Raw genomic sequence first — 24600 nt, 5'->3', positions numbered from 1 at the left:
TTGTGCGACTCGTTCTCGGGTAATGACTCGGCTTGTGAATCAAGTGATCAAGGGTTCTGCTCCTACTTCTCAGGTACTAGTTCCTTTACTCTACAAAGTGTAGCCCCTGGCTCTGGACCTTGAGGGGGACATGTTCCTCAGGTGGCTGACGACTCCGGTAGAAGTCAACCAAAAAGCCGCTACCTGAAGTGTAGAAGTGGGTGGTCGTAGACAGAACGCTTAAGGAAGCTCTTCAAATGTGTCTGCCCACTGCTAAAGCCCACCAGCCTGACCCAGCACTGGCTCACAGAGCCGTAGCAGACGGGTGGTCTCTGACTTCGATTGAGCGGAAAGAGGCAAAGCTGGCATCACGTATGCACAGACGCTGGGATGGGGGTGAGGGAATATGTGGGGCTACAGAAGACCTGAGTGGAGGAGTAGAGGAGCGGCGGATGAAGGCGGGTGGCGGGTCAGGATGCTGAGGTAACTGGCAGACCTGTTCAGGCCTAAATACCACCAGCACTACCCAAAGTGCATTGTCCAGTCCTCCATCACTTGTACCACTGGGCGGAAACAAGAGCTTGAAATAAAGTCTCTTGGAGTCTATCTGAAAGAGTAAATTATTTCATAACTGACATCATGCAGTGTGTAAAAAATATATATATATATATATATATATATATATATATATATATATATATATATATATATATATATATATATACATATACATATAATGTTGATTAAACAGCAAGTATCTGTGTATCTCTGTGTCCATCTGGTTGCTTTGTCATTCCAACAGATGGTGCATCGCAAACATTAACGCTGCTTTTATGAATACCATACCCAAATAGTATATAACATGGACATATGTATTGCATTTGTCATTCCAACAGATGCCGCATTACAAACATTTGTAGTAATGAAATGCATTGGATTTGTCATTTCAACAGATGGCACATCATAAACATTAACACTGAAGGTACATCTGTTTGAACCCAGGACTGTGCTGTGTAGTTGTGCCTTGGGGTTTAGGGGCTCATTGGCACACCCTGCTGGTCACTCCTATCTATCTATCTATCTATCTATCTATCTATCTATCTATCTATCTATCTATCTATCTATCTATCTATCTATCATATAGTGCCTTTCAGTTCTATCTATCTATCTATCTATCTATCTATCTATCTATCTATCTATCTATCTATCTATCTATCTATCTATCTATCTATCTATCTATCTATCTATCTATCTATCTATCTACTTAAATAGTAAATGTAGCAATAAATTCTATGAAACCTGCTGAGTTACTGGGGGCTGTTGAAGCCCCCCTTACCTTTGTCATATTTCGTGCCCCGACTGTGACAACACAACATGGCCTTTCATCTCAGCCTCTCTGCTCCTAGTGCCCTTCAATTTGATATCCCCCCAAAAATTCTCAGCCCGCCTGCCCATCCCATTCCCATCCGGGTGGTATTTATAAAGTAGACACCAGTGAGTGATTAGCTGGTATAAATAGCCGTGTGTGAGAATCCCCCCCCCAGGGGGGTGTTGTGTTGCCGGTAAACAGAATGAGTCACGCTGTGTTTCTTTACGCCCGCTGAGCTGCCTGTTGCTCACTTGCTGTCCCTGGTCAGCCTGGTCGACTGAGGCCTTTGTCTGTGTGTGGCGCTCCAAGCAGTGGGCGACAGACTGATGCCGACAGCTGTGTCTCTAAGCCCACCCGGCTGCCCCCCTGCACAGCTCTCGTTTCAGCCCAAGAGGATGTGTTCTTCATAGGGCCTTCACGCCACTCCAGTCTACTGTGGCTCAGTTTGAGTCCCACATGTTGGAGTGCCAGACCACTGTCTAGTGGGCACAGCCCATGTGAGGGTGCCCACTTACATTCGCTTCATCAGAGTTACCACGAGGTGGACGTGTGCTGATTGTGACATTTAGTGGTTTAGTCCTGACAAGTGAGAAGCGGCCACCCAAAGTGCTGTGGAGACGCGAGAGTGCGATGATTCAGCGTTGAGGTCTACGTGTTACGTTATGAGGAGTAGAAGTTGGAGGTGGCATTATGTTATCCAGTATAAATATTGTTGCTTTAAGTTATATTTAAATGTTAAGATTCATCCTGCATAAATGTAATGTGTAAGAATAAGAGGGCACAATAAGAAGGGTTTGGGACACTTGTGGGCAAACCCCCCTGTAATTACGTGATTGAAGGGCGTCAAGGCAACATCTTTGCAGGATCTGACCGACAGACTGACTTGAAGATGGCGGAGCTTCCAGGTATGATGGTGTCCAGCAGGAAGAGGCGGGTCCAGGCAGACAGACACTGGAAGTGACATCAGAGGCGGAAAAGCCGTCAATCTCCAGGTCTGCAGAGGGAGGGGAAAAAACAAAAAAAAAAAAGTTATGTCACAGCGCCAACCCCTGGAACGTCACCAGAGCCCTTCAACTGTCCCCTGAGCGCACGTGTGTGACGATATGCCATATATTGTGTCATTATTATGGGATGTAGAAATGTCACGTTGGTGTCCAGCATCTCACCAACTGGAGTTTTTGATTTCCTCTCCTCCCTGGCCATCTTATCACAATTTTGTTATTGAGCTGGATGTTGGAATTCTGGACTGTTTTATACAACGTTCTCAAATTGTTTTATTTACTTTTATAATCGTTTAGCCGTTAATATTGTAAATTACTTTGAGCGACGTCATGTGTGAAAATGTGCAATAGAAGAAAATGTCACCCTGCTATGTACAAATGTTATGTCACATACTGTGTAACTATTATAATATGTATGAATATTACAGTGTTACAGTACATACTTTGTATGTATTATATTGTATGTATTATAAATTTGTGAATTTCCCCTTGGGATTAATAAAGTCTATCTATCTATCTATCTATCTATCTATCTATCTATCTATCTATCTATCTATCTACAGTGCATCTGTAAAGTATTCACAGCGCTTCATCACTTTTTCCACATTTTGTTATGTTACAGCCTTATTCCAAATGGATTCAATTCATTTTTTTCCTCAGAATTCTACACACAACACCCCATAATGACAACGGGAAAAAAGTTTACTTGAGGTTTTTGTAAATTTATTAAAAATAAAAAAAACTGAGAAATCCCATGTACATAAGTATTCACAGCCTTTGCCATGAAGCTCCAAATTGAGCTCAGGTGCCTCCTGTTTGCCCTGATCATCCTTGAGATGTTTCTGCAGCTTACTTGGAGTCCACCTGTGGTAAATTCAGTTGACTGGACCTGATTTGGAAAGGCACACACCTGTCTATAGAAGGTCCCACAGTTGACAGTTTATGTCAGAGCACAAACCAAGCATGAAGTCAAAGGAATTGTCTGTAGACCTCCGAGACAGGATTGTCTCGAGACACAAATCTGGGGAAGGTTACAGAAAAATTTCTGCTGCTTTGAAGGTCCCAATGAGCACAGTGGCCTCTATCATCTGGAAGTGGAAGAGATTTGAAACCACCAGGAGTCTTCCTAGAGCTGGCCGGCCATCTAAACTGAGCGATCAGGGGAGAAGGGCCTTAGTCAGGGAGGTGACCAAGAACCCGATGGTCACTCTGTTAGAGCCCCAGAGGTCCTCTGTGGAGAGAGGAGAACCTTCCAGAAGGACAATCATCTCTGCAGCAATCCACCAATCAGGCCTGTATGGTAGAGTGGCCAGACGGAAGCCACTCCTTAGTAAAAGGCACATGGCAGCCCGCCTGGAGTTTGTCAAAAGGCACCTGAAGGACTCTCAGACCATGAGAAAGAAAATTCTCTGGTCTGATGAGACAAAGATTGAACTCTTTGGTGTGAATGCCAGGCGTCATGTTTGGAGAAAACCTGGCACCATCCCTACAGTGAAGCATGGTGGTGGCAGCATCATGCTGTGGGGATGTTTTTCAGCGGCAGGGACTGGGAGACTAGTCAGGATAAAGGGAAAGATGACTGCAGCAATGTACAGAGACATCCTGGATGAAAACCTGCTCCAGAGCGCTCTTGACCTCAGACTGGGGCGACGGTTCATCTTTCAGCAGGACAACGACCCTAAGCACACAGCCAAGATATCAAAGGAGTGGCTTCAGGACAACTCTGTGAATGTCCTTCAGTGGCCCAGCCAGAGCCCAGACTTGAATCTGATTGAACATCTCTGGAGAGATCTTAAAATGGCTGTGCACCGACGCTTCCCATCCAACCTGATGGAGCTTGAGTGGTGCTGCAAAGAGGAATGGGCGAAACTGGCCAAGGATAGGTGTGCCAAGCTTGTGGCATCATATTCAAAAAGATTTGAGGCTGGAATTGCTGCCAAAGGGGCATCGGCAAAGTATTGAGCAAAGGCTGTGAATACTTATGGACATGGGATTTCTCAGTTGTTTTATTTTTAATAAATTTGCAAAAATCTCAAGTAAACTTTTTTCATGTTGTCATTATGGGGTGTTGTGTGTAGAATTCTGAGGAAAAAAATGAAATTAATCCATTTTGGAATAAGGCTGTAACATAACAAAATGTGGAAAAAGTGATGTGCTGTGAATACTTTCTGGATGCTCTGTATGTGTCACATAGACATGTAATGTTCTATACTGTGAAGGTCATGTTACTTTACGTATCTATTGTGTCATATACTGTATAAATATCATGGCATACATCACACACGCGTGTTGGTGGATCTCCTCACAGACTCTGTCACAGTATGTAATGACACTCCCGGACAAGAGGGGGCGCTATTGATAACTTATTGGATCCCGACCTGGATGGATGATGGTTCCTTGCCAAGGAGGGATGCCATAATGGAAGGACAGAGTTGGACTGATGTCCCAGTGATGGTTCCTTACCAGAATGGGACGCCTGGGAGAAGAAGAGAAGGAGTCTGTGGACCAGGATTATGTGTTCACCTGGCACAAGTGGTGGCTGCGTCCCACTGGGGGAAACCAACGTACAAATACCCACAGGGCTTGTTTGGAATTGTAGTCCTGTGGGACAGCACTGTAGGGGGCTCCTGGGGGCCTCCGGGGGAGCTGTTAGCTCTTCTTTGAGGGACTTCCATATGTCCTGGCTGTGCTTCTAAGGTGCCATATTGTAGCAGCAGAGGATCTCCTTCCAGGATCTGTCGAGGTATGTGATGCCACTCTGGGATGAGAGGGGGCGCTGTCACTAACATTGTCATCTCTCTCTCTCTCTACAGTGCCAAGAAACCACAACTGACTCCTCCCCTACTGGGTTGCTGTCATAAAAGCCTGGGCCTCCCAGAAGGAGGAGTCAATTCAAGCAAGCGCCACCCACTGGACGGAGGTCACGAGACGCCCACCTAATTCATGACTGACCAGCCAATGACTTTCATTCGCTTTCAGCCCTGAAATTTGCAGAGCAAGACCACCGAAAGAGCACGTCACGTTTGTTGTATTTCTGGACATTAAACCCGTTGGTAGCCCAAATTTTCCCCTGTCACTCCTGCACCCGGCCATATTATGAAGTGTAAAATATGTTACAATATTTATAAATATGATGTTACAGTATATAAAAATTTTGGTGATACATTATAATTGGAGGAATATTTAAATGTGATTTCTATGATCAGCAGGCCCAGACCCTTAAGACACCCCCAGAAATGTTCAGAGAAAATCTTTGTTAGCTGAAAATCTAAGAGAGCTAAACAGTTAATTCTTTAACAGATTTTAAAATGATGTGAAATGTTAAGATCCCCGAATACGTTGCACCCCCCCCCCCCCATTGCTATAGATCAGTAAGGAAAAGGCAGTCAATTTGGACAGAGTGACAAAAAAAGAAAATCTGAATCTGCCCCCCGGCCTTGAAGACCCCGTCTCTGAGCTCAAGAGGCGCAGTCCAGCCGCTGTTGTTATCTTTGTTTAGCTGCCTGCCATCACTCGGTGGGCTATTTGTGGCTTTCAAATATCTATAAATGGAAACCCACACGGCGGAGCACTTATCACTAAGGCTGGGGGACAGAATTCAGGCAAACAAGTTCAAAAGTCCTCTGAAGACCACAAAGCAGATGGATACACCTGCGGGGAAGGAGGACTGACGGGCACCCAGGCGACCATGACGACCGAGAACTACAAGGAGGTCCCAAAAAGTGCGGCCGAGGTGCGCCATGCGGTAAGGAAACGACGCGCTTGACGCTTAGCCGGGCAACAGCTGCTCTCACAGAAGGGGCACGCGAGAGACCACCATGGGAGCACCACGACCTTGAGGGCCTGACATGTCACTGCACTTCACCTTTGTCTTACATTTGTCATTGTCCGGAGTGAAGAAAAGGGAAAGGGATGAGACCACCGGAAACGGGCACAGAGAGAGATGTGACAGGCGCTATATGAAGGAGGCGGGCGGAATCATTCATGTTGATCTGTTAAGATGAACCTCAATCAGCGTAGCACCTTTCATGTCAGTCCTTAAATTACATAACTACCTGTTTATATAGCGCCTTTCATATCTGTGGGTTATTTATATAGTGTCTGTCTGTCATATAGCGCCTTTCCTCTCTGTCTATCTAACTCTTATTCTGTGCCCTCTGTGTCTCTTCTATAGCACCTTTCATATCCATCTACCTCTGCTCTCTACATCATCATTTTATTTTGTGACCTTTCATCATAGTGGCTGACTGTCCTTGTCAAACGTCCCCTCCTCTGACGTCATATTTTTCTGTTTTCTTCCATTTTTTTTAGTTTGTCACATAACCCATTGGCGCCGAAGTGTTTTTAAATGAAGTCTGCTCACCCCACTCTGCCCTACAGTATAGCGCCTCCCGTCCAGTCCTTTGTGTTGACTTTCTATGCTAAAAATGAGGTGTCGAGTGACAGGATATTTAAGGTTGGCCCTTTGACCCACTGGGTCACTGGATGGAGTCGACTTTGTGCCCTCAGTGAAGGGCATTGAGCTTTAAGCAGCACAGTAGAGCGCCCCCTTGTGTCTGCACTGAGACTGCGCTCTGATCCCTGTAGTCCAGATTGATGTTCTGCAGATCAATCTATTTATCTCTTTTATAACGCCTTTCATATCTATCTATCTATCTATCTATCTATCTATCTATCTATCTATCTATCTATCTATCTATCTATCTATCTATCTATTATATAGTTCCTTTCACATATCTATCTATCTATCTATCTATCTATCTATCTATCTATCTATCTATCTATCTATCTATCTATCTATCTATCTATCTATCTATCTGCACTTTATATAGTGCTTTTGTCTTTTATTTATCTATCTTCCTTCCGGCTCGTATCACTGTGTCTTACAACTTTGTCCAATGGACTGAACTCCATTTTGTGTTTCAGATGGCAGTTCTTCTGCATATATTTAACGTACATTTTTTTTAGAGCGCCCCCTCTTGGTGATCTCAATCTTTGATTAATTTCTAAATCACTTAATGGCTGCTGGCCATTCTACATTAGTCTTAAAATGCATTTAGATTGGCGAGTGCCTGCAAGCATCAGAATGAAAGCGCCCGATGAGCGGAGCAGGCAGACTTAATGAAGTGTGAAGCAGGTGGAAGTGCGTTTGATCGCTGGACGACCTTCAGATGGGTTTTGTTCTGAACATTTGTATAGCCACTATCTTCAAAGGCAGCTCGCTGAGTGGCGGATCTCTCTGCACAGAATTCATTTATTTATGAATTTTTGAAATTCACTCATAAATTTTACTTTTGTTATATAAACATCAGTCAAAAAGAGTATGAGGCTGTGAAAGAAAGCTTCATTGGCAGATTGGTGCCCTGCTTTATTCGTGTGTGAGTTTAGTCATTTCATCACTCTGTGTTTAATATTAACTGGCTGTGCCACCCGTCAGAGATGAATTGAAATCTTAGCAGTCAACGCAGACCTCAGCATTAACATTTACAGTGCTGGATTTTGAAACGCATGTAGTAGTATAATGCATTGCATTTATCATTCTAACAGATGGCTCATCACAAACACTTCTAGTAATAAAATGCATTGCATTTGTCATTCCAGTAGATGGTGCGTTGTAAACATTTGTGGTAATAAAATGCACTGCTACAAAGGTTTGTGATGCACCATCTGTTGGAATGACAAATGCAATGCAATTTAATACATTGTGATGCACCATCTGTTGGAATGACAAATGGAATGCAATTTATTACTATAGATGTTTGTGACGTGCCATCTGTTGGAATAATAAATGCAATGAATTTTATTACAACAAATATTTGTTGTGTGCCATCTGTTGGAATGACAAACAGAATACAATTTATTACTATAAATGTTTGTGATGTGCCATCTGTTGGAATAACAATTGGAATGCATTTTATTACTACAAATATTTGTGAAACACTATCTGTTGAAATGACAAATCCTATCCATTTATATGCTATTTGGTATGGGATTTGTAAATATTTGTGATGTGCCGTCTGTTGGAATGGCAGTGACATAGTAATCGGACAAAAGCACAGATACACAGACTCAAAGACACTTTGACTTGACTTGTTGCACTATCCATCTAAGATAGGTTGAAATGTAAATCTGTATAATAGTAATTTATATAGCCCCCTTCTCACTATTCAAGGTGCTTTTCATAGAGAGTGGGGGGCCATTTCAGCCTCTGCCTGGATGATGTGATGGCAGCCATTTTTTTGCCAGTACACTCACCACACAGGAGCTGTTAGGTGGTGAGTGTACTGCCAACTAGAGACAGGGGATGATTAGGGGGCCAGAATGAACAAGACCATGATGGGCAATTTAGCCTGAACATTGAAGTACACCCTACTTTTTATTAAAGATGCCCATCTATAACCACAGAGTCAGGACCTCAGTTTTACATCTCATCCAAAGGATGGCACCATTTTTACAGCACTGTGCCCCCCGTCACTGCACTGGCCCATTGGGGTCCCCATTCAGACCCCAGGGTAAGTGCCCCTGATACTGGCCTCACCAACACCTCTTCCAGCTTTTCTTAGGTGGTCTCCCATCCAGGTACTGGCTGGTCCCCGAGCATGCTTAACTGCAGGTGGGTGAGCCCTCCTGAAGTGGAGGTGGCGTGACCTCTGTGTTAGCATTTTCAGTGTGCCACCTATTGGAATGCATTTTGTTATGCCTGTAGTAATAAAATACATGGTATTTGTCACTTCAGCAGATGGCCAACAGCAAACTTTTGTAACAATAAAATGCATTAATACAAACGCTGTGCCCACCCTGCAGGCCCCAGCACACTGCTGTGAATTTCGTGCCCTGATTTAATAAGCCATTAAGCTGTCAGGTTTCGTCACAGCTGACTGTGAAATCGATAAGGGTGGGAACAACATTGGACCCCCCCCCCACCCCCCCACCACCTCCTCTGAGCCTGAGACATTGCTGTGTAATATGGAGAGAAGCTGAGTCATGAGGAAAGCATGCATGGGCCGGGCACTTTGGGGTGGGGGGGTGTTGGGTGGGCTATCATTTTAATTTCGGTATATTTAGACGGACGACTCTTAATCCTGAAATTCACAAATATTACATTACACGCCCTCGCATGTACCGTGATGCCAGCGCCGCTGCTTGCCTACTCTTTGTTGCATTTGATGCCCAAAGAGTTGCCACGTGGGACAGGTGATGAATGAAGGGGATTATTAACCAGGGTCAAAAAGCAGCATAGCAGGTCCCCTCATATGTGCCGGGTGAGTAAACACAGCGCTGATCATTTTATACTGACGGCTCCCATGACGAGTGGCGTGACACGCTGAGTCAGGCTGAGGTGACCTCGGTGATGCCCTGCTGGTGGCCACTGGGAATTCTGTATGAGCTGAACTGCCATTGGCCTCCCCACTGGGCGAGTGGCTTATGCCAGCTAAGGATCTCAAAATAATGAATAATAATTCATTACATTTATATAGCACTTTTCTCAGTACTCAAAGTGCTATCCACACATGGAGGAACCAGGAAGCAAACCCACAATCTTCCACAGTCTCCTTACTGCAAAGCAGCAGCACTACCACTGCGCCACCTGTGAGGTTGCATGTAAGATTGTTGCATGTAAGATTGTTGCATGTAAGATTGCTCATTGTAAGATGGGCACGTCTGTGAGCCACCCAAACCTGGGACAGGAAGACGAGTATTAAAAAAAGTTTATAAGTAAATAAAAACTGGCTTTCTGAGTAGAGCATCATGGGCAGACCTGATTAAAAGGAACGAACAAAGAAAAAAGAGGATAACCACTGGAAAGATAAAGGGTACAGCAGGGAGGGAAGATTAAAGGGAGTAAAGAAGGCAATAACACGATAGCCACAAAGATAAAGGGTCTGTCAAAGAAAGGAGGGTTAAAGGGAGTAAACAAAAACTAACAACATAAGAAGTAAAAATGAAAAAGAGGTACAGCAGGGAGGGAGGATTAAAGGGAGTAAACAAAATAACAGAATAGCTGGAAAACTAAAGGATGTTACAGGGAGGAATGATCAAAGGGAGTAAAGGAAATGATAACAGGATGGTCAGTAAGTTAAAGGGTACAGCAGGAAGGGTTTTAAGAAACTATCAGCAAGATAACTATAAGGGAGGGATGATCAAAGGGAGTAAACTAGGCAATAACAGGGCAGCCACAAAGGCAAAGGATATGTCAGGAAGGGAGGATCAAAGGGAGTCAAGAGAGAAACAACTAAAGGCTGTTAGAGGGAGGGATGATTAGGTTGAGTGAACAAAGCAATAACGCAATAGCTACAAAAGGTTAAGGGATACGTCAGGAAAGGACGATTAAAGGGAGTAAATAAGATTACAAGAGAATAACTCGAAAGATAAAGGGCATGGCAGGGAGGGATGATTAAAGGGAGTCAAGAAAGTAACAACAACTGAACTAGGAAACTTAAAGGCATAACAGGGAGAGATTATCAAAGGGAGTAAACAAAGCAATAACACGATAGCCAGAAAGCTAAAAGGTATGTCAAGAAAGGAGGGTTAAAGAGAGTAAAGAAAGTTATGAGAATAACTAGAACATAAAAAAAATAACAAAGAGTAAAAAAAAAATAACATAATGACTGAAAAATGAAAAAGGGTACAGCAGGGAGGGAGGATTAAAGGAAGTAAATGAAATAACAGAATAAGTAGAAAACCAAAAGATGTTACAGGGAGGGATGAACAAAGGGAGTAAACAAAACGATAGCAGGACAGCCACAAAGGCAAAAGATATGTCAGGAAGGGAGGATCAAAGGGAGTCAAGAGGGTAACAACTAAAGGCTGTTAGAGGGAGGGATGACTAGATGGACTTAACAAAGCAATGACACGATGGCTACAAAGAGGGAATCAGGAAAGGGGGAGGGGTTAAAAGCAATAAAGAAACTAACAACACAGTAACTTGAAAGATAGCAAATGTTCTAAGGAGGGATGATCAAAGGGGTATACAACGCAGTAACAGGACAGCCATAAGTTTAAGGGATACGAGAGGAAAGGAGGATTAAAGGGAGTAAATAAGCTTACAAGAGAATAACTAGAAAGATAAAGGGCATGGCAGGGAGGGACGATTAAAGGGAGTGAAGAAAGTAACAACAACTGAACTAGGAAACGTAAAGGCATAACAGGGAGAGATGAGTAAAGGGAGTAAACAAAGCAATAACACAATAGCCAGAAAGGTAAAGGGTATGTCAAGAAAGGAGGGTTAAAGGGAGTAAAGAAAGTTAAAAGAGAATAACTAGAACATTAATGGCTGTTACAGGGAGGGATGAGTAAATGGAGACAACAAAGAAATTGTTGGAAAGCCATAAGGTTAAAAGGTACAGCAGGAAGGGACGATTAAAGTGAGTAAAGCAACTAACAACAGAATAACTAGAAAGATAAAGGATGTTACAGGGAGGGAGGATGAAAAAATTACTGGATAGTCATAAGGTTAACTGGTACAGGAGGAAGGGAGGATCAAAGGGAGTAAATAAAAATTAACAACATAATAACTAAAAAATGATAAAGGGTATGGCAGGGAGGGAGGATTACAGGGAGTAAACGAAACAACAAAATAGCTAGAAAACTAAAGGATGTTACAGGGAGGGATGATCAAAGGGCGTAAAGAAAATGATAACAGGATGGTCAGTAAGTTAAAGGGTACATCAGGAAGGGCTTTAAGAAACTAACAGCAAGGTAACTATAAACCTAAAGGGTATGGTGGTAAGGGAGGATTAAAGGGAGTAAGAAGAAGATAGTGAGAAAGGTTCAACAGGAAGGGAGGATTTAAAGAAGTTACGAAAGTAAGAAGAGCATAGCTAGAAACATAAATAGTGTGGCAGTAAAGGAGGTGTAAAGGGAGTAAATAAAGCAACAATAATATAATTAGAAAGAAAAGGGAGGGGTAAAGGAAGTAAAACAAGTAACAACAGGCAACTAGAAAGATAAAGATTGTGGCAGGCAGGGAGGGAGGGTTAAAGGGAGTAAAGAAAGTACTGGCAACTACGGAAGCACAAATGAAATTAAAGGATATTACAGGGAGGGAGGGAAGATTAAAAGGAGTAAACAAAGGAATAACAGGAAAGCCATAAAGCAGGAAGGGAAGATTAAAGGGAGCAAACAAACACAGTAACAATAAGACGCGCAGAGCTCCAGGCAGTGCGCCTGCGAGTGAGTGGGCTTCACGTGGACTGGCACCCCATCTGCAGACTGCGACTCAGAGTCAAGTACTGTGAAGTCAGACACGGCGCCCTCTGCTGTATTCAACTGTCTCACTCACTGATGGCTTTTCCAGGTTAGGTGTTAGGGCTGTACAGGGACACAGTGGGGGGGCTTTTAAAGCCCCTCTCCATAGTGAAGCCCATCACTCAGATTTCTAGCATAGTGGGTTTTATTTATTTTTTTAAATATTTTTAGTTCATTCAAACCAAACAACTCATTTTGTGTCACACTGGAAGTTCACAGGTGGGCACTCAGTTGGTGACTGAGGGTCTGGTGCCACGCTGTCACTGACTAAACATATCTGAGGGACTCTCTCTGTCGATAATGACACATGTGCCAGGATGTCTGCTGCCGTCTAGTTTATATAGTGCCTTTCTGTTGTCAGCACCAACCCGAGTTGCTTTACAGCTGAATCGCAGCGCATTCCTACAGATGGTGCGCAGGCAGCAAGTAGTCAGATGAGGGTGCAAGCAACAGACCCACCCTCCTGTCTGAAATGCCACCCGAGGCTGGTGCTCCGTGCAGTTTCTTGTATTGCTGTCCACACACGCCGTCCCATTCTCTGCTGAATATCTTGAAGCTCCTCTGCTCTCCTGAACCTCGGCAGACCGAGTGGCACGCGGCCAAAGTGTGTGCCCCCCCGAGGGCTGGCGCTTTGTTGTAAATGTCACAGCAGTCAGCAGTTTAACTCTGCTCGTCATTTAACCCGCACTCGTGGATCTCGTCGAGGTCACAGCAGAGGGTCATCGAGGGCCTGTCTGGCTGTTCCTCAAGCTGCGGATCCATAATGAAGAGGCGAGATCCCCGGGGACACGGAGGGCAAGCCATTGACCCCTGAGAGCCCACTTAGAGACAAAGAGGAAATCCGAAACGTGCCCAGGCGGGCTTGTTTGTGTGCTGCTGTGTGCGTGTTACTCTGGCTACAAAGGACCTTGGAGGGGGTGGTGGCAGTGGCTGGTGACATTTTAAAGATGAGTGACATTCCGAGGATTCCCACTGTGACACTGGGGGCAAATTTCAAATAAGACAGAGGCCAGTTCTGTCCTTCCTGAAAAACCTGCCAAGGGCTTAACATCCAAGCCGGTGAATGAAAAATCCTGACTGCAAACACACGCAAACTCCATGCAGGGACCACTGGGGACACGAACCTGAGACCCCTTACTGCAAGGCAGCTGCACTACAACTGAGCCACCCAGAGAAAGATAATATAAGATGTGACCACTAGGGGGCATTGCAGTACCGCACACAGCCAACATAATGGCACAGACAAAAGTTCTAGTGGGTTTCAAAGGTTTCAAACCCCACCATTCAACCACGCAGCCGTCTTTCCGTCTCTCCTCCGCTCCTCCGCTCCTCCAGGCGACCTTCGTCTTCCTCCTCCCGACTTTGGCTCCCTGTCCTTAGGCAGGCTGCTCCTTTTATATAAAACTCGGGAACACTTCTGGAGTCCCGAGATGAAGTACCTCAGGGAATGCATGAAGCCTCACAAAATGGGGCTCTCTAGTCCCTTCAGTGCCCCCTGGTGTCACCCATGGAGCCCCAATAGGGCTGACTCAAAGAACTACAGTTCCCATGATGCCTTGTGGGTATCTGTAGCCTCCCTGGATGGCCATCACCTGCGCGGCAGGTCTTTGTCTCTGTTGGCGAGTTTCTCATAGACCACCATGGCTAAGTTAGGTGGGAAGGTCCCAGCAGGCTCCTGGCTCTCATAAACTTGCAGTCTTTGGTTTCCAGAAGTTGTCCGGTCTGGTGGTCTATAATGACCCGGGGTGAAGTCAACATGAAGACTGTGCCTGGTCATTTCAATGCTCTTTGTATTCTAAATACACATAGGAAATGCTTGGGGACAGTTTTAGTGGGACAGCAATGGGATTTGAACCGGTGGCCTTGTGATTCAAACCACTTTAGTCCCCCATCATCCACGGGCCGACATTTGCACCTGCATATTTCCTCCAGCAGCAGGGGTGGGCAACATCAGTCCTGGAGGGGCCGCGGTGGCTGCAGGTTTTCATTCCAACCCAAGTGCTTAATTAGAAACTAATGAGTGCCAACCTCAGACCTTATTTAATTTTACGGCTCGTTAGTCTGCAGTGTCAGGTACGGCCTAGACTTCCAAATGATCTGAAGCCCAAAACGGATCATTTTCAGTCTGTCCCATTTCTCTATTAAGTGTTCAGGTTCAGGTTGGGGAGCAGGCACTGTATGTGTCTGGCCGACATGCCAATTGGATGGATGGACTGGGGGAGAGAATGCCTACGAGGGACAAGCTGCCCTTGGACATCAGAGGGCAGCCCACCACGGGTTCCTGCAACGCACACTGGGAGTGAGAATTTGATTGCAGCCCTGTTGGTTTCCATGGGGGCCGCCAAGGGGGAGCTGCAGAGTCTGGCTGTGGATTTCCATCACACCTGGGAAGTGATTCCAGGTAATATTGATGAAGCACCCGGAACGCTCCCAGGATCCGCTACTGGAAAGCGAGAGTCGGGAGGAAGAGGACAGAGCTTGCCAGAAAACGGCAGTAGATGACCCGCTGCGTGTTGATCTGTAATTTGGATTGGAGCTGCAATGGTGCAAAGTGGGGTAGAGTGGGTCCCACGATGTGCTAAAATCCTGTGTCTCTGCCAGTCTGTGTCGGGTGAGGGTGGCTCAAAGTGCCCCTGGGTTCCACAACTGGTACAGCACGTTGTTGCACCTGCCACACGACGAAACAACTCAGGATCTTGGTTGGCAACCCCCCCCCCCCCAACTCCAGGCGGACACGTGGCCCAATCCCCCCAAAATGACCCTCTGTCTGCTGCAGCTAGGTATTATGTGGGTGTCCCCTTGGCCTCAACAATGAAGGTCCTGTGAGCCGGATCACCCTCGGGTAATCGTAGAGCCGTAACTGACCCTCCTTCGCACTGCTGGTCATGTGCATCATTCGGGACTCTGTGAGCAACACAAAGTCACACCAGTGGGACCCGAGGACCTTCTGAAGAGACACACACAGTACTGAAGGAGTCCAGTCTCAGTCTCAGGTCACTGGATAGTGTCCATGTCTCACAAACAGGGAGCACCAGGACTCTACAGACTTGGACCTTCATCCTTTTGGAGATATCCGGAGCGCCACACACCCCTTTCCAGTGACCTCATGACCCCCCCCCCATGCTCTCCCAATCCGTCTACTGACTTCATAGGAAGAGTCACCAGAAACACGTGAATGTCACTGCCCAGGTAAGTAAACCTCTCGATGACGAGGTCAACACTCTCTCTGCAGACAGACACCTGCTGATGGCCGTGCCTAAGAGGTCATTAAAGGCCTGTGACGTTGGTTTTTATCAGGACCCTCACAAGCCCAGACCCTCGGACTCCTCGCTCAGACACTTGAGAACCCCAATCAGAGCCTCCATTGACTCCACAAAGATCAACGTCAAGGTCAGTGATTCTCTCTTCACCAACAGATGCCCACCCAGGCACTGGACCCCATGACCCTGCCCAACACCCAGTCCTTGCAAACATTGAAATGAGTAGGAGCAGAACAGACTGATGACGGACTCCAGAATCAACTGGGAAAAACACAGAGGGTCTGCCTCCACTCTGCACAGCACTCACAGTACCAGTGTACTGGCCGGCCACGATATCCAGCAACCTCGAGGGGATCCCGTGAAGTCTCAGGATGTCCCACGGGGCAACTCGATCAACTGAGTCAAGCGCTTTACGAAAATCGACAAAGGCTGCAAAGTGTGTGCAGGATGAACCCCAAAGCAAGTCAAGTCAAGTTGCCGCACCCACCACATGACGAAACAAGTCGGGATCCCGGTTGGCAACCCCCCCAGGCAGACACACGGCCCAGTCCCACCCTCCGGAAATGACCCTCTACCTGCTGCAGCCAGGTGTTACGTGGGCGACCCCTTGGCCTGGGGGTCCTCAACAAAGAGGGTCCTGCAAGCCAGATCACCCTCCGGGAATCGCACCACATGGCCGTAATGCCGTAATTGACGCTCCCTCACAATGCGGGTCATGTGCCTCATTCGGGAGTCCATGAGCAACACAAAGTCAAACCAGCGGGACCCAAGGATTTTCCGGAGAGTCACAGAGTACCAAAGGATGAAGCCCCAGTGGTGTAAATGGAAACAAGTCATTTGGGGACCTGCCGGCTCCTTTTGTGTCTTATTGCTAAGAAGGAGCCATTAACAACGCTGAATGCAGCGGCCTAAGGCTGAAATAATCAAATAAGGGTGGGGTGGGGTGGGGGGGGGCTTAACAAACGAGACCACTAAAATGAAGCATGACGATGTCACTTGGGCAAGAAGAGCTTCATCAGCAGTGACTGACTTGTCATTAAGAAACCACAGCGGCCCTCCAGGACCGACGCGGCCCACCCCACCCATTTGCTGTGAGATTCCTGAAGCTTCTCTTGTCTTCTGAGCACGTGCTGCCCGAGTCACATGACCCCCCCCCCCCCCCCCCCCCCCCCCCACAGACACAGAAATACACTGTGAGGTCACTAAAGGGTGGGTGGGCGGTCAGCGTGAATGGCGATTGTCTGCACTCCAATGGACTTGCCGGACGTGAATGGCCGCTCTGTGCTCCTCACATTCCACACAGCCGTGTCATGAGCTGCTGGCTTCGGCAGTTTGGGTTCTTTGATTTTCGTTTTCGGCCTTTGGACTGTGGAGAGGAGCTCCTCGAGGTAATGCTTCTGTTTGTTTTCATTTTAATCGGGTTCGCTTCGGAAGCCGGGGTTCAAATGTCACCTCAGGTCACCCGTGGCTGGTCATTTTTGGCTCATTTAGCTTGAAGGGATGCTCAGCATGAAAGGCGCTATATGACGTCAGTGCTCCTTTACCGACTCTGTTCAGAGTTAAGCTTATTGATGCATACAGTGAATATGAATTGGAGAGGTTTATACCCTGCGGTGGGTTGGCACCCTGCCCAGGATTGGTTCCTGCCTTGTGCCCTGTGTTGGCTGGGATTGGCTCCAGCAGACCCCCGTGACCCTGTGTTCGGATTCGGCGGGTTGGAAAATGGATGGATGGATGGTTTATACCAGGGGCTGTGGTGGCACAGTGTGGTCTCGTGGGGTCTACAGATGTGGACAAATGTGTCGCTCCCTGAAAAGTGACAACATGGAAAGCGAGTGTCCCCTGTGCCCCCGCATGCCTTTGAGATGTCATCGAGTCAAGCAAAGCAAGTGTGACAAAAAAGACCAGGTGTTGCTTCTTATACAAAGATCTTCTGCTCTGGCTTGGACAGATTTGTTGGGACCCCCTTTGAAAAGACCCTAAATCACTGGATTTTACAAACTCGCCGTTTTATTGAATTCGTACCACACACGTGTCTCCAATCGGTCACTCAGCCGATTTATAAATGGAGACAAGGCGTCGCCGTGATGTTTGGTGTCACCATGTCCCCCCCACTGAACACAGAGCAGAGAAAGCAAATGAGAGAGTCGTGTGAGGAGATCAGAAAGAAAATGACAGATCAGGCAAAGGCCAGAAGACCACCATCTCCAAGCAGCCTGATGTTCCTGTTCCTGAAGACGTCCGAAGGTCCATAGGACTGTAGATAACCTCCCTGAACGTGGCCAGATGGGGAGAACGGACCCCCAGAATGGGTGGAAGGACAGTGGGAATAGTGGACAAGACGCCAAGGACAACTTCCAAAGAGATATGAGCGGGCCTCCAAGGTTGAGGTCCGTCAGATCTCTGAGTGACAGGGGGCTCAGTGGAAGAAGACCCAGGAGGACTCCACTGCTGAAAGGAAAAGCAAGACAGGAATTTCCTGATGAAGGTTCACCTTTCATCACAACAATGACCCAAAGCGTAAAGCCAAGACAATGCTGGGGTGGCTTCAGGATGAGCCTCTGAGTGTCATTGGGTGGTCCCAGACGAACCCCCATAGAAGATGAGTGGAGAGACCTGAAGATGGCAGCTCACAGAGGACCTGCCAGGGAACTTCCAGGTGTGCAAAACTTGAGATGACCCCAAGCTGGATTTACTGCCTGAGGAGCTTCTAGAAAGTTCCGAATGGAGGGCCCGTAAACTTCTATGAGTTCCAATACATTTCCAAGCCTGTCTGAAGTCATGTTCTCACTTTGTCATTACGGGTGATTGGGTGCAGATTGATGGGCAAAAACGCGACATCTACAACACAATAGCGCGAGCAGGAAGTGAAGGGGGTGGGAAAATATGTGTGTCACGCATTTTGGGACGTCCTGGGCTTTAACCACCACGTTGATTCTCTCGTCTTCTTACAGGTCATCTGTGAAGAAGGCCGCACGAAGCCGCTGGTCTTTACGTTTGTGCCGGTGATTCGGATGCTGCCCGGTCCGTCCTGGGTGAAGCAATCAAAAGCCAAGCTGAAGGTGGGTTGTTATCCTTTCTTTGTATATTGCAAACGTTTTCTGTCCGCCTCGTGTAAAATTACGTGAAACTTCTGTCCATCTATTATTATTGGACACCCCCACCCAGGGCCGTCTTAACAGCATTATAGGCCCCCCCCGGGGCAAAGCAGTGCACTGGGACCCCCTTACCTACACAACCACTCAGCAAGTCACAACATACAAAGATTAGCGTGGGACCCCCGGGCAACTGCCCAGCATGCCCATGCGTTAAGACGGCCCTGCCCCTGCCTACCCCACTTGTCAAGATTCAACTTTTTGTTTTGCGCCCGCTCCCCTCATACCAACCATAACCTATCATCTGTGGGGGAGAAGCCAAAGCTTTAGATTTGTCAAACATTTTGACGAATTTCCACATTTTAGGGTCACCTGATGCCGAAAACATCGATATGTCCATGATGGGTGTCTGTGTGTCACAGTTTCTTGAGCATGGTCTAGAGCAGGGGTCTCCAACCTTTTTTTTCCCTGAGAGATAATTTTACAAAAGCAGCGAACCTCAACGTCACTTACAGAAGGTGGCCCATCCAAATCCACGTCACTGTCACCCTTAGCCACCGGCCCCTGAATAACATCACAGGGTCAAAAGAGTCACAGAGGGGCCTGTCGCTAAAGGTCAGCAGCCAGACCCCTCTCAGTAGCGCAGTGCTTAATCCATTAAATTAATAAATAAGTAAATAATCCTGAAATCCAATGAATGAACCCGTTAAATGCCACCAACAGAAAACTCTTCCATTAAGACACCCGGAGGCACAGCACTACTTCCTTCCCACCGACGCCACCTCTTCTTACCGCACAAGGGTCTTGCATACCAAAGGGAAATCCACCCGACGGGCACAGTCACCCCTGACACTAGGCTGGGGTCCTCGGCGCCAGCAGTCCATCGCAGTGAGCCCCCTGCTGCCATATATGGGCAGTGTCCTGGAACGTCTGCTCCCAGAATGCTCAGCAGGAGAGACCCTCGGTCGCCTCTCTTGAACGCTGGCGCTCAATTTTCCCCTGACTGCCTGCCACCCCTCCACATTGCGCCGGCTCCTCGCCTGATCCCGCCATTTCCTCTGTCCTTTTGCTTTAACCGTCCAATCCTTTCACCTCTCGTCTTTCTTCGTCGTCTCTTTCTGTCTCTCACCCAGACCCCCTTTTGAAGCTGTGGCTGGGTGCAGGTGCTGAAAGCCCCAACTCGGAGGTGAATGCGCCATCAAGTTAGGCACCTCAATCAACCTTGGAGTGCTGTGTGGGCGTTTTCATGTGCACCTGCGCCCGCCCGATGCCTGCACACTTCGAGTTATTCATTTCATTTAAAAACGCACGGCGACTCCTGAACATCCTCTCATCACACTCACCTGTCACGACGAGAAGCAAAGCAGATTCCAGCTCAAGACGCCGCTTCAGTTGTGACACAACTCGGTGTAATCAAATGACCAATCAGAGACAAGAGGCGGGGACAAGATAGCTTGGGGTGGGAGGAGCTCCACTTGTAAACAATGGAAGAGAACTTCTGTCAACATTAAATGCAATCCAACGTGTTAACAACTTGAACCCTTAAACTGCCACATACTTAGGGGGGTCAATGCACCCCCCCAGACGGCAAATCCTTTTTTGCTGCACTTTTTAAGGAAACATCACAATTCACCAAGAAAAAGTGAAATTTGAATGGAGCCCATATTATTTTCATGCAAAGAGCATCACAATTACTGCAACACTGATCATATTACACACCGCCAATGGACTGTAAAAACTATTAAAAACTAGATAGATATGGAAGGCACTATATAATAGATAGATAGATACTTTATTAATCCCAAGGGGAAATTCACATACTCCAGCAGCAGCATACTGATACAAAACAATATTAAATTACAGAGTGATAACAACGCAGGTATACAGACAGACAATAACTTTGAATAATGTTAACGTTTACGGGTGGAATTGAAGAGTCGCATAGATTGGGGAGGAACGATCTCCTCAGTCTGTCAGTGGAGCAGGACGGTGACAGCAGTCTGTCGCTGAAGCTGCTCCTCTGTCTGGAGATGATCCTGTTCAGTGGATGCAGTGGATTCTCCATTATTGACAGGAGTCTGCTCAGCGCCCGTCGCTCTGCCACTGATGTCAAACTGTCCAGCTCCATGCCTACAATAGAGCCTGCCTTCCTCACCAGTTTGTCAAGGCGTGAGGCGTCCCTCTTCTTTATGCTGCCTCCCCAGCACACCACCGCGTTAGAAGAGGGCGCTCGCCACAACTGTCTGATAGAACGTCTGCAGCATCTTATTGCAGAAGTTGAAGGACACCAGTCTTCTAAGGAAGTATAGTCGGCTCTGTCTTCTCTTGCTGATACTGGAACAACCTATCATTATACAGTAAGATGGAAAAGTTTGGGAACCCCTCTTTGGATTTTTGTTTCTCATTGGCTGAGCTTTCAAAGTAGCAACTTCCTTTTAATATCTGACATGCCTTATGGACACAGTAGGATTTCAGCAGTGACATTAAGTTTATTGGATTAATAGAAAATATGCAATCATAACAAAATTAGACAGGTGCATAAATGTGGGCACCCCAACAGAGATATGACATCAATACCTAGTTGAGCCTCCTTTTGTCCTCTAGACGCTGTCCTCCTATAGCCTCTGATGAGTGTCTGATTCTGGATGGAGGTATTGTTCACCATTCTTCATACAAAATCTCTCCAGTTCAGTTCAATTTGATGGACAGCCTGCTTCAAATCATCCCATAGATTTTCTCTGATATTCAAGTCAGGGGACTGTGACGGCCATTCCAGAACATTGTACTTCTCCCTCTGCATGAATGCCTTTGTAGATTTCCAACTGTGTTTTGTGTCATCGTCTTGTTGGAATATCCAACCCCTGCGTAACTTCAACTTTGTGACTGATGCTTGAACATTATCCTGAAGAATTTGTTGATCTTGGGTTGAATTCATCCGACCCTCGACTTTAACAAGGGCCCCAGTCCCTGAACTAGACACACAGCCACACAGCATGATGGGACCTCCACCAAATGTGACAGTAGGTAGCAGGTGTTTGTCTTGGAATGCGGTGTTCTTCTTCCGCCATGCAAAGTGCTTTTTCTTCTGACCAAATAACTCCATTTTTGTCTCATCAGTCCAAAGCACTTTGTTCCAAAATGAATCTGGCTTGTCTAAATGAGCATTGGCATACAACAAGAGACTCTGTTTGTGGCGTGAGTGCAGAAAGGGCTTCTTTCTCATCACCCTGCCATACAGATGTTCTTTGTGCAAATTGTGCTGAATTGTAGAACGATGTCCAGATACACCATCTGCAGCAAGATGTTCTTGTAGGTCTTTGGAGGTGATCTGTGGGTTGTCTGTCACCATTCTCACAATCCTGCTCATATGCCGCTCCTGTATTTTTCTTGGCCTGCCAGACCTGCTGGGTTTAACAGCAACTGTGCCTGTGGCCTTCCATTTCCTGATTCCATTCCTTACAGTTACAGAAACTGACAGTTTAAACCTCTGAGATGGCTTTTTGTAGCCTTCCCCTAAACCAGGAGACTCAACAATCTTTGTTTTCAGATCTTTGGAGAGTTGCTTTGAGGATCCCATGCTGTCACTCTTCAGAGGAGAGTCAAAGGGAAGGAAGCACAACTTGTAATTGATCACCTTAAATCCCTTTATATCTCATGATGGGACACACCGGTCTATAAAGTTCAAGGCTTAATGAGCTCATCACACCAACCAATCAGCATTGAGCAGTGACAGGCATTCAAATCAGCACAATGACAAGGGGACCCACATTTGTGCACAGCCAGTTTTTCACATTCGATTTAATTTCATACAACTAAATACTGCGTCACTAAAAATCTTTGTTCGGAAAACACCGCAGTACTCAGATGTTCCTAGGAAATGAAAGACAGACCACTGTTATCTTTATTGTTGAAAGGAGAGTCAATTATCATGCAGGCTGAGAGGGGGTCCCAAACTTTTTCATATGACTGTATGTACGAGGTGCAACTGAACACCATTGATGAAACTCAGTAAATCACTGACTATGCCAATTGCACTTGAACTGGCTGCACACAGAGGCCAACGCTGGTGACTTCAGGCCAGTCGAGTGCAGCGGCTCAATCCCAGAGACAGTGATGCTGCAGTGCTGCAGGGGGTGCCAGTGGTCAACGAATGTACAGCACGGACTGATCAGCTCCGGCGTTCTGGCCAATTGATCTGGGAGGCGACTATAGCCGGTTCCGGTGGTTTAGGGGTTAAAATGTAATGCTAATGCATGTTTGTGCATTTTAATAAGGCACAGTTATACCATGTGTGGCCTGTGGGGGGGGGGCACAGGAGCTCCCCAAACCCGACACAGACAAGACACAGGCACAAGTTCAGCACAACACACAGGCTTTTATTGAGCTGTGGGAAACTCTTCCCAAATGTTTCCCCCCTGCACACAGTAGAAAAGCACTTTTTTCCTCTCGTCTTCTCTCTCTTCCTCTCTCGTCTTCTTCTCATCTTCCTCTGTGTCTCTTCCCTCTGTCCGCCTCCACTCCTCCTCCAGCATGCTTCGTCTTCTCCCTCCTGACTCTGGCTCCTTGGCAGTTGGCTCTTTTTATACCGCACCCAGTTGTACTCCTGGTGGCCCGATAGCGTGGTCCGGAGGCCCTTCTGTGTGAGGTGGAAGCCCAATGAGGTAGGGCTCTGCAGCACCCCCTGGTGTCACCCCCCCTGGCGCAACCCAACAGGGCTCTGCAGAATTGAATGGGAGTCTATGGTGCGGCAGCAAGCCAGGGGAGCTGTCATCTAGCGTTCTGGGGGAGATAATGCCCTGTGCACGCTCTCTTCCCCCCCCCCCCAGTCCTTCCTGTACAAAGGTGTCCCGTCCAGGTAAGGGTCCTGGCCGTCCACCACACTTTTTTTTTTAACTACAAAACAGAAATTTCATCAATTTAAAATGCAAAACAAAAGTGTATTGTACCTCCATTTGTGTCCAAATATCACGCATCTTAACTAAAAGCAAATTAAAAGTATTGCACTTCGAAGAAAGACCACCCTGCAAACGCAATCAAATGACCAGTCAGCGCAGACATGCAGGACGCTTTACTGAAGTTTGTGTCTCGTCTCCTTGCAGGTTTCAGCAGCGCTAGTTCAGGAGGAGCTCTCTGCCATGAATGTGCCCCAGGACGGGGTCTTCAAGGCTGAAATCGTGTACATCAGTGACTCCGACGTCGGGGAATGGGGGGATACTTCTGCAAGACGACGGCCGCCGGTGGAAGAGACGGTCGGCTCTCAGTCTCAGCTGCTGGTAAGTCCATGGAAAAGGGGCGATGGCCGTCTCGGGTCACGGTGGGCTTTTTAATTGAAACAGACAGTGCGGCCTAAAGGACTGTAAAGCACAGGGCTGATGTGTTCATCCCTGCCTCGTGTCTCCTTTCTTGGTTATTTCTTTATTTTATACTTTTCTGGGAAGTCTTTTGTGAAGGATGTTTCTAAAAATGTTCACCTTTCCACTTCTTGTGCTTTATTGTTGTCAGGATTTTGTGTATTGAAGTTCATGCGCTCATTTGGTACTTCCGTACAGTCCTTTGTTTGCTGTGCCTAGTGGGGTGGGCCCTCCTGACACTAGAGCTTTGGGGCCACCCCAGGCCTTGTGTATTGTAAAGGATGGAATGGAAGATCT

The 24600-nt window shown here is 46.8% G+C and overlaps 1 protein-coding gene across 4 annotated transcripts in view; it reads left to right on the top strand.

Moving 5' to 3' along the window:
- The first annotated feature begins 5861 nt into the window (after positions 1–5861).
- Positions 5862–24600, top strand: part of mlip (muscular LMNA-interacting protein) — a 56909-nt gene continuing 38170 nt past the window's right edge. For 2 of the 4 annotated variants that reach the window (XM_051919146.1, XM_051919144.1), the window contains exons 1-3: positions 5885–6094; positions 18812–18919; positions 24052–24225. In XM_051919146.1, coding sequence (XP_051775106.1) covers positions 6038–6094; positions 18812–18919; positions 24052–24225 — 339 coding nt within the window. In that variant the 5' untranslated portion in view covers positions 5885–6037. Of the gene's footprint in view, positions 6095–18811; positions 18920–24051; positions 24226–24600 lie in introns of all 4 variants that reach the window. The other 2 variants (XM_051919147.1, XM_051919148.1) reach the window with 2 other exon arrangements.

Source organism: Erpetoichthys calabaricus, chromosome 15 (assembly GCF_900747795.2).
Source record: "Erpetoichthys calabaricus chromosome 15, fErpCal1.3, whole genome shotgun sequence".
Taxonomy (NCBI): Eukaryota; Metazoa; Chordata; class Cladistia; order Polypteriformes; family Polypteridae; genus Erpetoichthys; species Erpetoichthys calabaricus.
This window is presented reverse-complemented; position numbering and strand designations above follow the sequence as displayed.